This window comes from Oreochromis aureus, linkage group 3, assembly GCF_013358895.1.
Source record: "Oreochromis aureus strain Israel breed Guangdong linkage group 3, ZZ_aureus, whole genome shotgun sequence".
Lineage (NCBI taxonomy): Eukaryota > Metazoa > Chordata > Actinopteri > Cichliformes > Cichlidae > Oreochromis > Oreochromis aureus.
The window spans coordinates 59,391,184-59,406,885 of record NC_052944.1 but is presented as its reverse complement, the minus strand read 5'-3'; the positions used below and the strand labels follow the sequence as shown (position 1 = coordinate 59,406,885).

The window sequence follows — 15,702 nt, the reverse complement described above, 5'->3', positions numbered from 1 at the left end:
TATGGCAATAAAGTGAACAGTAAAGTAACAGGAAAATACAACAAAATACAAACAAGTGAGAACAGAGGAGTCCATTAATGCATTTAAAAGTGATTTACTTAAGCAAGAATGGGAGATGGTGTATAAGGAAAAAAATTATTGATAAATCTTATTAGACTTTTTTAGGAAAATTTAAACTGTTATATGATAGCCATTGCCCAGCAAAGAAATATAGCAAAAAACAAAAACATGCAGCATGTGCATGGATAACAAAAGGATTACAAAATGCATGTAAAAAGAAAAATACCTTATATAGAGAATTTATGAAGAACAGAAGTAGAGAAGCTGAAAATAAATACAAGAAATATAAAAATAAATTAACTAGTTAAAAGGAATATTATGAGAAATGATTACATAGGAATGAAAATAACATTAAAGGGATTTGGACAACATTAAATGCCATCATTAAAAATGGTTCCTGGCAGTTAAATTATCCTTCATATTACACTAATAATGATAGAAATATTTGTTACATGAGTGATGTGGTTAATGAGTTCAGTAAAATTCTTTCTAAGTGTTGGGCCAGACTTGGCTGATACAATTCCTGATACAAGAAATTGTGCAGAGAAAGAAACTAAACTCGTGCAACATAATCCCCATTCAATGTTTTTAATGGTGGCAGAAGAAAAGGAAATCGATGATATTGTTGGAAAATCACAAACAAAAATTTCTACAGACGTTGATGACATTGATATGAAAATCGTTAAGAAAGTAATTCATGGCATCTCCAAACCCTTAACATACATTTGCAATTTGTCTCTACAAATTCCCAACACATATGAAAACAGCTAAAATAATACCACTGTTTAAAAATTCACAAATTACAGGCCTGTTTCTCTACTTTCACAATTTTCATAAATACTGGAATAAGTTTTCATTAATAGAAGTGACATGTAACTGGACTGAATTGAATGATGCTTTAGTTTGTCTTCTAATGTAATATTTTCTGTGAACAGTTCCTATTACGGCCATTATAACTATGAAGCCCAACTGGACTCAGATATACTTGGGTGAATCATTCACTGTCAGATGTGAGATCCCAGGAGGAGAAGGAACTTACTGGAGCTATGATTGGAGACCAGAAAGGTTCACCACATATTACACAACCAATGAAAGAACATTCTACAATGCTGGGTCATCTGAAAATGGAGATTATCAATGCAGGGGCAACAAGGGGCTTTCCTTGACACAGTGGAGTAATGTCATCCCACTAACTATATCATGTAAGTTGGACATGTTTTATCCCTTTAAAAGCTAACTAACAAACAAAGAAGAAAACACTCTTCACCAAGACTCTATTTTTGCTTTTTTTGGCTGATGTTGCGCTTTTTTTAATATGAAAGATTCAGTGAAAAACTCAAGACCAAAAAAGACACATCATTGAAACTTGTCTGTGTTGCTTCTCGTTTTTCCAGGTCATGGTACTCTAAGGGGCTTGGAAAGAAAAGTCACTGGACTTCTTTAAGTTTTTTGAGAATTAAAGAAGTCCAGTCACATTTAATCAAATACAACCAAATAGAAAAATGCTGTGTCATGGTCCTCTACTCCATGCCCTCTCTCTCTATGGTTGTCTGATCTCCCTGCTAGTCACATGTCTGTGTTAACTCCTGCGCCTCATCAAGTTTGTAAATCTACAATCTGGGTCTCTGTTTACTTCCTGTTCGGTTTCGATAGTCTCTTCCTGTGTCCATTATGTTCTGCTCTGCTTCACCTGTTTCGTTAGTCTGATCTTGTTCACTTGCGTTCCCCAGTGTGTTCTTTTCCCTGGTTACCTCATGTGTACCACACTCAGCATATTGTGAAATGTTGTGGTTCAAATAACAATATAATTAGTCTTATATATGACAATGGTACAGTTTGTAATTTTGTAGCAATTTACTTGTTTTGTTGTTCAAAAGCAAACAGAGACCAGACTGATGATAAGATGGCTGTTCAAGAGGGCAGAGTGACCCTGAGCTGATATGTGAATCCATCATCTAGCAGTATTTAAAAATAAATATATAAATAAAAACTCTTCTTTCAACAGATAAACTGAATCCTATCCTCACTGTGTCTCCTTCATGGCTGAGTCCCGGAGCCTCAGTAACTCTGAGTTGTGAGGTTGAATATCCTTCTGAAGGATGGCTCTTCTCCTGGTATAAAGCTGTTCCTTATTATAAAATAACAGAGGAGCCCTACACTTACGAGCTGCTACCTGATGGCAGCAAGACTGCTCAGAGTTTCTACATCATTAATGGGCAGACAAGCACAGCAGGGTATGTGTGCAGAGTGGAAAGAGGAAGCAACTTCTACCACGATTACTACAGTAAACCAAAGTTTGTCTGGTCTGCAGGTCAGTTTGTTTCTCTCTCTTTTAATAACCTTAAATTATATTATTAATTCTTAATTATGGCATATAAATGACTGTACATTTGAGCTCCCTGCAAACAAGGACTACATTTAATGTTTTCCCCTCCCTCCATGATCAAGACTGAATTCAGTTCTTTGGTTCTCTTATAATCTTTTTTTTTTTTATTAAATATTACAGCTTTGAAAAAAAAAAAGATGCATGTGCTCTTACTTGCATTTTAGCTCATGTCAGTACTTGTAATGATGTTTAGTTAGTTTTTATGTGCCCGTGCTTTCACGTATCGATCCATGCTGTTTTTCAGATGTTAATTCAGCAGCATCTCTCACAGTCGGCCCTGTAGTGCAAAACTTCGGCTATGACTCTGTCAAACTGACCTGTAAGGGAAACTCTCCTTCGTGGAGAGTGAGGAAGTTCCCTGAGAATAGCGTGCCGTATTGTAGTAACTTTTGGAATCCAGGAGAATCCGTATGCACACTCTACACAAAAGATTCATATTCCGATGATGGAGTGTACTGGTGTGAGTCTATGTCAAAAGAGTTCAGCAATGCAGTCAACATCACTATACAGGGTATGTGGATTTTTTTCCCTGTCTGTTAATCATTACAACATTTCATGAATATTTCTTCAAATACACTGTATGTTAAAAAATTATTTTGTGGAAAACAGGGGAAAATGTCACATCTTCATGCTACATGACATTTGTGAAATCTATTATTATTACACAAAAGCACTTTTGGGTCTTTTGTTTTTTTCTGAAAGCCTGCACAAGCTGATCCAGTTGAAACAATATCATCTGACTGTTTTTCAGATTTTTATTCTGGTCCTATCATGGTGATCCCTGATGATCCTGTGAAAACGGGAACTTTCGTTAGTCTTAGCTGCAACTTGAGAAGAAGAAAAATCTTTCCCAGTGTGGCTTTTTACCACAATAACAAACTTATCCAAAATGATTCCCGAGAGGAGCTGAACTTCTTGGCAGTGTCAAACTCTGATGAAGGTTCCTACAAGTGTCAGTACTCAGGAAAAGAGTCACCATCACGTTACATGTCAGTTAAGTGTGAGTAGCATTGCAACGTTATTTAAACATGACTTTAAAAAAAAACATCTTTGAAATCTTTGACGTAGGGAACTTATTTCTCATGCATTGTGTTAGCAAATATGTATAGCAGATAGAAATGTGTGCCTGTTTTAAGCAATGAAGTAATCTTACTGTATTTTATGTTTTAATAAATTATCTTTTGTAAAAATGTCTCATATAAAATCTGTCGATTCTGTTTATTATCACACTAGCTGCTGCTGGACCTGAAAGCTCTTCCTTTCCTGTCACAGCCAGAATGAAAGTCATGAATGCAGTCGCCTTCATCCTGGTCAGTACTGAAACCAGTTATTATTACCATTTTAATCTGAACTGAGGCTGAGTTAGAAGTCAAAATTAAAAGTACAGAGAATGTCATGTGAGAGTGGTTGAGGACATTTATGAAGACAATGAGCGAGGTGAGCAGTAGTAACAAATGGGTTCAATGATGGGGTGGAACGACTCTGGGACTGGATCTGAGACCCTTGTTGTTTGCAGTAGTGATAGACAGGCTGCCTGATGACGTCAGGCTGGAGTCTCTGTAGAGTATGATGTTTGTATGGACTCCAATTATGGTCATAAATATTTAATTGTAAATCAAATGCAAAGTTATAAAATTTTCAGATATTTTGGTTTACAAGGTTGCAAAACTCAGTTTACGTTTGTGCATCTATAGATTGGAATTTGTGCGTTTGCAAAAAATATTTACACAAGTTACATTTTTTTTGTTAAGTCCAATAACATTAAATTAATTGTTTTTTAATGTTTTTTATGTAGTTAATGCTGCTGTCTATGAATCAGTAACACAAATGGAAGAAACTGGAGAAGGTACCGTATATATTTTGAATATCAAAGAGTAATTTAAAATTTGAAAGCTTTTCGATTGAAGGATTTCAGGTTTTGGAGGATTTGGTTCATCATGACATCCTTAAACTCTTTGTCTTTATGTGGATGTTTTACAGGTCAGTGAGGAGAGCTGAAGCAGCAAAACAAAAAAGAAGCATTTTGTGAACCCACTGTTGCTCCTCTGCTACACAAATATCAGACATGCTTCATATTTCCAGAAGATAATACAACAAAATGCAGACTTCATAGTCTCTTTTAGCACAAATAAAACAAGAAATACATCTTTCAGGCTCTATAATAACTTTTTAATATCTAAAAAAATTAAAAAAGAAAAATCATTTGTAGTAAGAAAATTCTGAAATATGTGATCTTTAGTGACTGATAATGTATATTTATATAATGTAGCTCTGAATAATCTCTGTATAAATTGTGTTATAGAGGGTAGTAACGCGCAATATGAAAAATGTCCTGTGTCTGTCCTTATGACAGCAAAGCTGAAAATCTGTTGACTGTACAGAAAGTGGTGGAGGATTATCCATGAAGATTACAGTTTATTACTAATGTTCCATTTTTGATTTTCTGCCTTTCTGGACCAAATAAATGTTTAAAAGAAATTCAGTGGCCACATTCATTTGGTTGATTTTTTTTGTTTCCATATTAATGTTCGCTTAAATTTGGCACAGATAAAGTTCATAAAAGTAACGTGGAATTGAGATTTTACATTAAAGGCACTAAAATCTGCCAACAACAAACAATTTGAAACCATGTATATATATATATACATATATACACACACACAAGGGGCAGTACCCTCCATGGAGAAGGAGGCTAGAGGGCAAGATCAAAGTAGCACGGAGGGAGGTTAGCCAACTAACGGAGTTGCAGAAAGGTGCGACAAAGAAGGTGCATAAGAAATACAGCAAGCTGTCCATACCTGAGGCCTTGGAAACTGCCAAGCAAAGACTCACAGCCTTGGCCAGCCGCTTGAGGAGATACACCAGAGAGATAGAAGGCAGGAGAATAAACCAACTGTTCTCCACAGAACCAGCAAAGGTGTACTCTCAGTGGCAAGGGAACAATAAGAGAACAGCACCACCAAGGCTGGAGACGGAGCAATACTGGAAGAGCATATGGGAGAAGGACGCAACCCATAACGGCAATGCTCAGTGGCTAGTGGATCTGAGGGCAGACCATAGCGACCTCCCTGAACAGGGTCCGGTAACCATCACAGTGGCAGATATCCAAGAAACGGTCTCCAGTATGAAGAGTTGGACAGCACCAGGCCCGACATGGTTCACGCCTACTGGCTGAAGAAGCTGACTGCACTCCATGAGCATCTGGCAGCACAAATGAACCAGCTGCTAGTTAGCGAGAGACACCCGGAATGACTAACCGAAGGCCGGACGGTCCTTATCCCCAAGGACCCCAAGAAGGGACCGGTCCCATCCAACCACCGACCAATAACCTGCCTCAGCAATACATGGAAGCTCCTGTCAGGCATCATATCGGCTAAGATGAACAGGCACATGGGTCAATACATGAGCGGGGCACAGAAAGGAATTCGCAAGAATACCAGAGGCGCAAAACACCAGCTACTGGTAGACAGAACAGTCAGCCGAGACTGCAAGACCAGACTGACCAATCTGTGCACTGCCTGGATTGATTACAAGAAGGCCTATGACTCAATGCCCCACAGCTGGATCCTGGAATGCCTAGAATTGTACAAGATCAACAGGACCCTAAGAGCCTTCATCAGGAACTCAATGGGGATGTGGTGTACAACACTAGAGGCCAACTCCAAGCCCATAGCACAAGTCACCATCAAGTGCGGGATCTACCAAGGAGATGCTCTGTCCCCACTGCTGTTCTGCATAGGCCTGAACCCCCTCAGTGAGATCATTAACAAGACTGGCTACGGATACCGACTACAGAACGGAGCAGTTGTCAGCCACCTCCTGTACATGGATGACATCAAGCTGTAGCCAAGAGTGAACAAGACATCGATTCACTGATCCACACTACCAGGCTATACAGCAATGACATTGGAATGTCGTTCGGACTGGAGAAGTGTAGTCGGATGGTAACAAAGAGAGGGAAGGTAGTCAGAACTGAGGGGATTGAACTACCAGAAGGCAACATTGCAGACATAGAGGACAGTTACAAGTACCTGGGGGCGAATGGGAACCATGAAGAGGCCGCTAGAAAAGCTGCAAACACCAAGTACCTGCAGAGGGTCAGGCAAGTCCTGAGGAGTCAGCTGAACGGTAAGAACGAGATCCGGGCCATCAACACCTACGCCCTGCCCGTGATCAGGTACCCTGCTGGGGTAATAGGCTGGCCAAAGGAGGAGATAGAAGCCACTGACATAAAGACCAGAAAGCTCCTTACCATACATGGAGGGTTTCACCCCAAGTCCAGCACCCTGAGGCTGTACGCTAAGCGGAAAGAAGGGGGCCAGGACTGGTGAGTGTCAGCACCACAATCCAGGATGAGACAACGAACATCCAAGAATACATTGGGAAGATGGCCCCAACTGACCGAGTGCTCAGTGAATACCTCGGGCAGCAGAAACCCAAGAAAGAGGAGGGAGACGGGGAACCATGATGGAAGGACAGGCCCCTGCACGGTATGTACCACCGGCAGATAGAGGAGGTGGCTGATATCCAGAAATCCTACCAGTGGCTGGACAAAGATGGACTCAAAGACAGCACAGAGGCACTAATCATGGCAGCACAAGAACAAGCTCTGAGTACAAGATCCATAGAGGCTGGGGTCTATCACACCAGGCAAGACCCCAGGTGCAGGCTTTGTAAAGATGCCCCAGAGACAATCCAGCACATAACAGAAGGTGCAAGATGCTAGCAGGCAAGGAATACATGGAACGCCATAACCAAGTGGCCGGCATAGTGTACAGGAACATCTGTGCCGAGTATAACCTGGAAGTCCCGAAGTCAAAATGGGAGATGCCCCCAAGGGTGATGGAGAATGACCGAGCTCAGATCCTGTGGGACTTCCAGATACAGACGGACAAAATGGTGGTGGCTAACCAACCGGACATAGTGGTGGTAGACAAACAGAAGAAAACAGCTGTAGTGATCGATGTAGCGGTTCTGAATGACAGCAATATCAGGAAGAAGGAACACGAGAAGCTGGAGAAATACCAAGGGCTCAGAGAAGAGCTCGAGAGGATGTGGAGGGTGAAGGTAACGGTGGTCCCCGTGGTAATCGGAGCGCTAGGTGCGGTGACTCCCAAGATAGGCGAGTGGCTCCAGCAGATCCCGGGAACAACATCGGAGATCTCTGTCCAGAAGAGCGCAGTCCTGGGAACAGCTAAGATACTGCGCAGGACCCTCAAGCTCCCAGGCCTCTGGTAGAGGACCCGAGCTTGAAGGATAAACCGCCTGCAAGGGCGAGATGGGGTTTTTTTTTTTTTTTTTTTGTATATCCATATATATATATATATATATATATTGTGGCGAGCTCAGACAAGGAGGAGACAGAGGTATTGTTTGGTCTTGCTTCCCGCGAGCTAGCCAGGGAGCACAGCCGTTTATTAGCCTTCAACAGGCGAGCACACAACGCTAACACCACCGCTCGGCGCAGCTCTAGCGTAACGACAACAACAATACAACATGGCACTCTCACACCCGGAAACACACAGTCGCAGAGAGAGCGTCACCTGTAACCATGGCAACATGACAACAGAACATAACTGTCTATAACAAAACCCCGAACAGCCCTGGCCCGCTACATAGCCCCCACCTAAGGGGTCAGTTCTCCCCGACAACCCCATTACCCCACACAAAGTCCTGCAAATGTCCACGTGTCTTCCTTCGGCGTGCAGGCCGATCTCGACCAGCAGGGGAAGAATCACTTGGATGAGAACCTGGGGTGCCACCAGCATCCCCTGCCCCGGCGGCTGCTGGAGCGGACGGGCGGTACGGTGAGAGCCTGTCCTGGGGCAACACCGCCACACGCCCTGAGCACGGCATGCGAATCCGGTACACCACTTCTGTTAGCCGCCCCACGACTTCCGCCGGCCCTTGCCAGTGACTGCACAGCCTGGGGAGCTCCCCTTCGGCACCTGGTGTCACAGGCTCTTTTCTGTCGTACTCCGGCGCTGACATGGGCCTGGCGGGTGTAGTCAGGAACCACTCGCGGCCGCTCCCTCAGCCTCCTGTAGCAGTCCCTGGCCACCAACACGCGCCGGTTCCCTGCCTCGGGGACGGGGAAAGGCCCTAGGACGTCTCCTCCCACTCTCTCCATCGGGGCCCCCACCCGATGCTGCTGCAGGGGGCAGTGGGGCGTTGAGTGGGGCCCTTCCGTGCCGTACAGGTGTCACAGCAGTGCACATGAAGTTCCACATCCCGTCAACAACCAGGCCAGTAGAACTGCCCCCTGAGACTGAGAGTTTTAGCATTCCCATAGTGGCTGGCCCCCAGCGAGCCGTGGACAAGCTCAAGCACCTGCGACCGCAGCGACCGAGGCACCAACAGCTGCGGGAGATCCTTGCCCTGTTCGGGGGCCCGCCATCTCCGGTACAGGAGGCCATCGTGGGTCTCCAGATGGCTGTACTGGGAGTAGTAGGCCTTCACTTCGGGCCCCTGTCCTGACACCCCTGTCCAGCCTGGGCGTCGTGCTGCCTCCAGCCAGGCCCCCACCTGAACCAACGTCGCATCAGTCTCCTTCTCCTGCTTCAGCTGCTGCATGGTCAACGAGAGCCATCCCCCTCCGTCGGCTGTGGCCCGAGCAGTAGCCACGCCCCGTGCCTCCTGGGCCCGCTCTCCCCGCCGTTTCGCGAGGGGCAGCTGGCGTGGGCGCAGACAGATGGGTTGAGCAGAGCCGGTGTCGATGGCGTGCTGAACCAGCCGCATCTGCCTGCAGTCTCCGGTTCCCTGCTTTTGACCGCACTGGAGGGCTAGAGTGTCTGTACCAAGAGTGATAGCCAGCTTCGCGGTGTCAACGCAGGCCCCCCAGCAGGTCAGCAGATCAAGGCCGATGATGCACTGTTCTTGGATGTCAGCAAGCCAGAAGTCGTGCACCAGCTCCAGATCCTTCACTCGGATCCGCAACGGTTTCTTCCCCCGCATGTCAGTTCTCTCCCCCGTCACTGTCATCAGCTGGGTGTCGGTGGGCGACCAACCCATCACAAGCGGCCCGGATGTTCCAGGAAACACACCAGGTCGTATTAGAGAAATGGTGGACCCTGTGTCCACCAGGGCCTGGCAGGGCTGGTCCTCAACACAGCAGCTCAGGTAGAGTCCCTTGAGGTGCCCGACTAGGCCCGCCACCGTGCATCGTTCTTGGAGGGGGGCAGGAAGCTTGAGCGGTGGTCCCCTCGCTGTACCGCTCCCCCTCTCATCCCCCTGAGGCCACATAGTTCTGGCCTTTTGGGCATGCGCCAAGCAGTCGCACGCCACGTGGCCAGGCTCATCGCACCGGTAGCAGCGGTCGGTCAGTCGACGGGGATGCCTCCAGGGCACCGAGGGCTGCGGCTGGCATATCCCCGCGACCTCCCCCTCACTGTCGCAGTCTGCGGCTCTGATTTGAGGGTAGGTTGGGGGGCGCTACTGCTGGTCAGGTCGCGACGTGAGCACAAGCTTGGCCCTTTCAGCCTCAAGGAGCACCTCACGGAGAGTCTGAGGCATGGCCAGGTGGACGTGTTGGCGTAGTCGCTCTGGGAAAAGTCCTCGCAGGAAAGCATGCAGGCTAAGCTCCTCACGGGCTGCTGCTGGGAACTCTGGGTAGTCACGACGAGCATACAGCAACACATCCGCTGCAAAGGTGCCCAGGCTCTCCCCCGGCCTACGGCTCCGGTTGGTCAGCTGCTCCCTGCTCTGATCAGTGGAGTGCTGCTGCCCAAATCGCCTCTCAATTGCTATGGTGAGGGCCTGGAGCTCATGCTGCTCTGACGGGGCTAGGTCAAGGAGTACCTGCAGTGCATCTCCTTCCAATGCTAGCGCTAGGTGTGTAGCAGCCTCTTCGTCACTCCAGCCATTATGCCTCGCGGCTAGCCGTACTTGTGAGAGGTAGGGCTCTAGCGGGGTTAGCCCGTTGTATTTCGGTACCTTAGCTGGCGTTGCAGGCATCACTGCTCGCTGTCGGGGGCCCGGCGTGTCGGTCGACAGAGGCAGCCCATGAACCACTGTCCCAGCGTCAGTCGCGACGGGCTGCTGCCGCGGTGCGCTCGCGCCGTCGAGACCCGTCGGGGGACTTACATGGCCGCTCGCTTGCTCTCTCTTCAATCGCCCACTTCCCAAGCAGCGAATACTCTCCTCGACGGCTTGCTCCAGCCTCTGAGTGTCTCTCTCCATTCCGGCGAGGGTGAGCTATCCCACTTCTGACACCAATGTGGTGAGCTCAGACAAGGAGGAGACAGAGGTATTGTTTGGTCTTGCTTCCCGCGAGCTAGCCAGGGAGCACAGCCATTTATTAGCCTTCAACAGGCGAGCACATAACACTAACACCACCGCTCGGCGCAGCTCTAGGGTAACGACAACAACAATACAACATGGCGCTCTCACACCCGGAAACACACAGTCGCAGAGAGCGACCTGTAACCATGGCAACATGACAACAGAACATAACTGTCTATAACAAAACCCCGAACAGCCCTGGCCTGCTACAATATGTATATATATATGTAACGATATTTTGAGGAAAGTTTAAGTAAAGCAAGTAACATAAACGTTTCTTTTTGTAGCACATTTCAAAGACAGATGTCAAAAAGTGCTTCACAAGAGAGGTAACAAAAAAATAAAAACATAATACAATCATAAATACATCATGTAGGGCCTGGTCTAATTAAAAGCTTTTTGAAATGAAAATGTCTTTAGCTGCTTTTTGAAGGTGTCCACAGACTTCAAACTCCCTAGAAATAAAGGAAGTGTGTTCAACAGTAATGGTAAGTGATAAAATTGCCATAGCAACCATGGTCTGTCAAACTGCTTGGTTTCTCTTTACTTAATTAAACGGCTGAAACATACATCAGTGATTCTCTGAGAATTAGTCGAGCCTAATATGGCACACTTACACCATGGTCATTGTTTTGTTGGTCAGTAGTGTAACATCAACAATAAACATCAAGCACAAATACTTAACGGCATTCATAGAATGGCTCTGCTCGGCTATCCAATAATGTAAAATGTACAATAGTTTTCCACATGCTTGGACAAAGGACTTATAACTGAATTTGCTCTCAGTGAAAACAATAACAAATCAAATGATTATCTATTAAAGTCTAAGGAGCTTGGAAAGAAAAGCATCTGGACTTCTTTAAGTTGCTTGAAGATGTTTCACCTCTCATCCGAGAAGCTTCTTCAGTTCTAGGGTTAAATGGTGGAGTCCCAGATTTAAGCCCTGTGGAAGTAACCCTCCAAGAGGGACAATGGACCCCCTGATTATCCTCTATCTAATCACCTGAGCCAAGGTGTGAAAACGGGTGTAGGTCACAATCAGCCAAGGTTTCAGGAAATACTCCTTTGACGACGATGACCTGGATGACTGAGAACCTTCACGGACAAGAGTAAGAGAGAAAACTACAACAACAAAAGCAATGTCTCCTTAATAATCATCCTTAGGCAGGCATGCCAGACCATGACACTATCTTGTATTCATTCACTTTTTATTGTGAGTTGCATTTAAATCTTAGTCTTGTTCATAGGTTTTACTCCCTCTTCAAAGCATTAATGTGTGCACTTTCATATTCACTCTCTATGCCTTTAAAAATAAGTACTTTGTGAGAATTTCCACATTGTAAACACCAAGTACAATAACTTCTAAGTTTAGTGCTTCTGAAGCCACTAAATAAGCAGTTCTCAAATATTTCCTCATGGTACGTCATTTCAGGGACTGAATCATTGTTAATTAATCTTAAAAAATAAAAATAAAAAAAAAGATGGAGATTAATTTTTATTCCCAGGTCACAGCGTCAACAGATACTTGTTTGTTTTGCACAAGCAGAGACTCAATGTTTGAAAACTGCTGGACTACAAACATGTGGAGTTGCAGGATTAAAGGTTTTTACCAACAGGAAGCTGTTGTTCTAGTTTTTATACAAACTCTGAAAAATCTACCTTCACAAGGATAAAAGTCCTCAGAGACCATTTTTATCCTGGTTTCCAGACTCAACAGTGGAAGACTGTAAGCTGATGCTAACAGGCAGCAGGCATCAATAACTGTTTGACAGACAAGCTATTAAAATGAAAAACAGCTCCCGTAACTCAGACATAATACAATCAAATCAAAGATAACGGACTGAGAGAAATGGCTGTATTTTAACCTGTCTATACAACCAAAATGTACACAAACAACATTACAGACAGCCTCATTTAATCGTGGTTAAATGTTACTGAATTGCTCTTAGTCTGGCTCATCACCTGGGACCTGTTTGTCATGGGAGACCCTACCAAGAGCTGAACGCTCCAGACAACTCAGCTCCCAGGATCGTCTGAGCTCACAAACCCCTCCACCACGATAAGGTGGCAATTCAAGGAGGGGGACATGCCTTGAACCCAACATGGGAAAAAAATGACTGATAACAACACTTTGTTCTTGGACTCACACGGACCTTGTATATTCCAAGATGAGCATTTGTCACATTCTTCAGAATCAAAGAGAAGTTTCCGTCCTTCATCTGCAGATCTGTGCGGTTCTTAAAAGATTCATGCTGCTTGGTCTGGTCAGGCTTGCTGTCTTGGTACATAAAGACATATTCTGTCTCCAGCTCAGGTTTGCTCCACTCTAGGCCATTAAAGGTTTTGTTACCATCCAAAACTCGGCATAAGTGGCATTTTTACCAAACACATCAGTAATATTTATCTGTTCTGAAAGGCAGAAAAAAGAGAGCAAAGGAAATGTTGATTTTTACCGCAGCCAAACAGCATAAAGATCACCAGTCAGAAACACCTGTGGTCAGCTGAACGGGACCAGAGTGTCCATTTGACACACTTATAATCACCCCAGTTTATGTCAAATAAAATAATAATATTAAAATAAATAATACAAGGACATTTCAGGTGTAATTGAGGTATATAACACATTTTCCCTACAGACTTCAGTGTTTCAAGTGATGTACATTAAGCCCAGCACTCTGCAGGCCCCCAAAACCTCCTGTAATCAGTGTCTATTGGTGCCATTTTTAAAAACAAAAACTATGAAAACTTTTTAAGAATGGGAATAAAGACCCAAGCAAATGTCACTTAATATATTTCAACATGTTCAGCTGATATCCATCCATAAAATAATATTTATATGCAGTAAAACACAGACTGAGTTTGAGGTTTCTTTTCTTTTTTTTAAACATGTTTTTGTCAGTGAGATTTAACTTGCTGAAGTCTAAACACACTTTACTTATTTTCTTATTAAACAAATTACAGGAAAGAGGCACAGATAGCACCAAGTCACTCTGTTAGGTATGTTAGGTATGCATTCACACCCTAATAGCTTGTTTTGAGCAGGAAAAAAAAAACCTGACAGGGACCTCTGTCCTATAGATAAGTTATTTTACCATTAGCGTCAAAAAATCCTTCTTATATGCCTACTGTTTGGTGACTGTCCCAGAGATTAAATTAAAGTAAAACTAGCTAATAATCATAAAACAGTATTTCAAAATTTGAGTCACAAATGCAGCAGCACTCACTAAGGCCTATGCATGACCTAACAGTGATGTGACGTCACTACACAATGTCCTCTTTCTACATATCTACTTACTTACTATATATAACGTTTTTCTCTATATATTTTGCACAGTTGAGGAGTGTATCAGGTCATATATGACTGTGTGCTATACTTGTATAACTATGTATGTGACAAATAAAAGGATCTTCAATCTTTAATCTTGAATAAGGAAGAAGTTCTCAACTGTGTTTAAATAATGTGTAGTTAAACACACGTACACTGACATTTACGGAACTAACCTAAAATTCACTCAAGTGGGCCCACAGTCATTTCATATATCAGGAACCAGCTGAACTCACCAGCCGAGGAAGACTTGATGAAGATGGCGAACACCAAAATCAACCAGAGCCAAACGGAAGACGTCGTACCAGAGATCTCAGCTGTTCTAAAAACTGAACAGAAAAAAAGATTAAAGATTAAATTAAATCCACCGAGTCCAGTTAGTTCAAACCTAAAACATAAAATGATTCGTTTTTGTGTGTTTCCAGTCACGTTACTTGAGACTTAAGCTGTAAAAAAAATGCCACAAGTGACACAGAGGTTTTCATCATACGTTAAAGTCAAATTAAAATGTCAGTAAACCAAGAACAAACCCCCTATCCAATCCATAAATGCCACAATGACTGAACGAAATTTTCCATAATTTCTATTCGCGCACACTCGAGTGATTTTCTTGTAGGCAGGACCTACCGCTGTCCTCAGGTAGTGATCCAGCGGCTGCAACTAGGCAGGCAAACTGATTTTTATCTTTTGTTTAATAATTGTACTATAAATTAAACTATATATAAACTATAGATAGATAGATAGATAGATAGATAGATAGATAGATAGATAGATAGATAGATAGATAGATAGATAGATAGATAGATAGATAGATAGATAGATAGATAGATAGATAGATAGATAGATAGATAGATAGATAGATAGATAGATAGATAGATAGATAGATAGATAGATAGATAGATAGATAGATAGATAGATAGATAGATAGATAGATAGATAGATAGATAGATAGATAGATAGATAGATAGATAGATAGATAGATAGATAGATAGATAGATAGATAGATAGATAGATAGATAGATAGATAGATAGATAGATAGATAGATAGATAGATAGATAGATAGATAGATAGAGATAGATAGATAGATAGATAGATAGATAGATAGATAGATAGATAGATAGATAGATAGATAGATAGATAGATAGATAGATAGATAGATAGATAGATAGATAGATAGATAGATAGATAGATAGATAGATAGATAGATAGATAGATAGATAGATAGATAGATAGATAGATAGATAGATAGATAGATAGATAGATAGATAGATAGATAGATAGATAGATAGATAGATAGATAGATAGATAGATAGATAGATAGATAGATAGATAGATAGATAGATATATGTCCTTAAATGAATTCACTGAACAACATTTAGAGTAACCTGTGAAATACTGGAATTATATTGTCTGGCAAGATAAGACCAAAACTGAACTCTTTGGATCCCATAACATACACCATGTTCGGTCAAAAGGCACTGCATATCATTGGTATAGTAGGTTGGTATAGTGTTGCCGTCTACCAGACTGATGAAGATGAAATTAGGCCCAATATTTAAACGATGATCCCAAACACACAACCAAGAGAAGTGTCAACTGGGACGTGTTCAGCTGGATTTCAGTGAGATTACAGCTGTAACAACATGTATA

The 15,702-nt window shown here is 43.2% G+C and overlaps 1 protein-coding gene across 1 annotated transcript in view; it reads left to right on the top strand.

Moving 5' to 3' along the window:
• The window catches only part of LOC120433989, a 34,432-nt gene extending 25,200 nt beyond the window's left edge, over window positions 1–9,232 (top strand). The window contains exons 7-11 of the mRNA XM_039601329.1: window positions 2,691–2,854; window positions 8,155–8,311; window positions 8,407–8,545; window positions 8,692–8,893; window positions 9,011–9,232. Of these exons, the coding sequence (XP_039457263.1) occupies window positions 2,691–2,854; window positions 8,155–8,311; window positions 8,407–8,545; window positions 8,692–8,893; window positions 9,011–9,232 (884 nt within the window). The remainder of the gene's footprint in view (window positions 1–2,690; window positions 2,855–8,154; window positions 8,312–8,406; window positions 8,546–8,691; window positions 8,894–9,010) is intronic.
• Window positions 9,233–15,702: the final 6,470 nt, after the last annotated feature.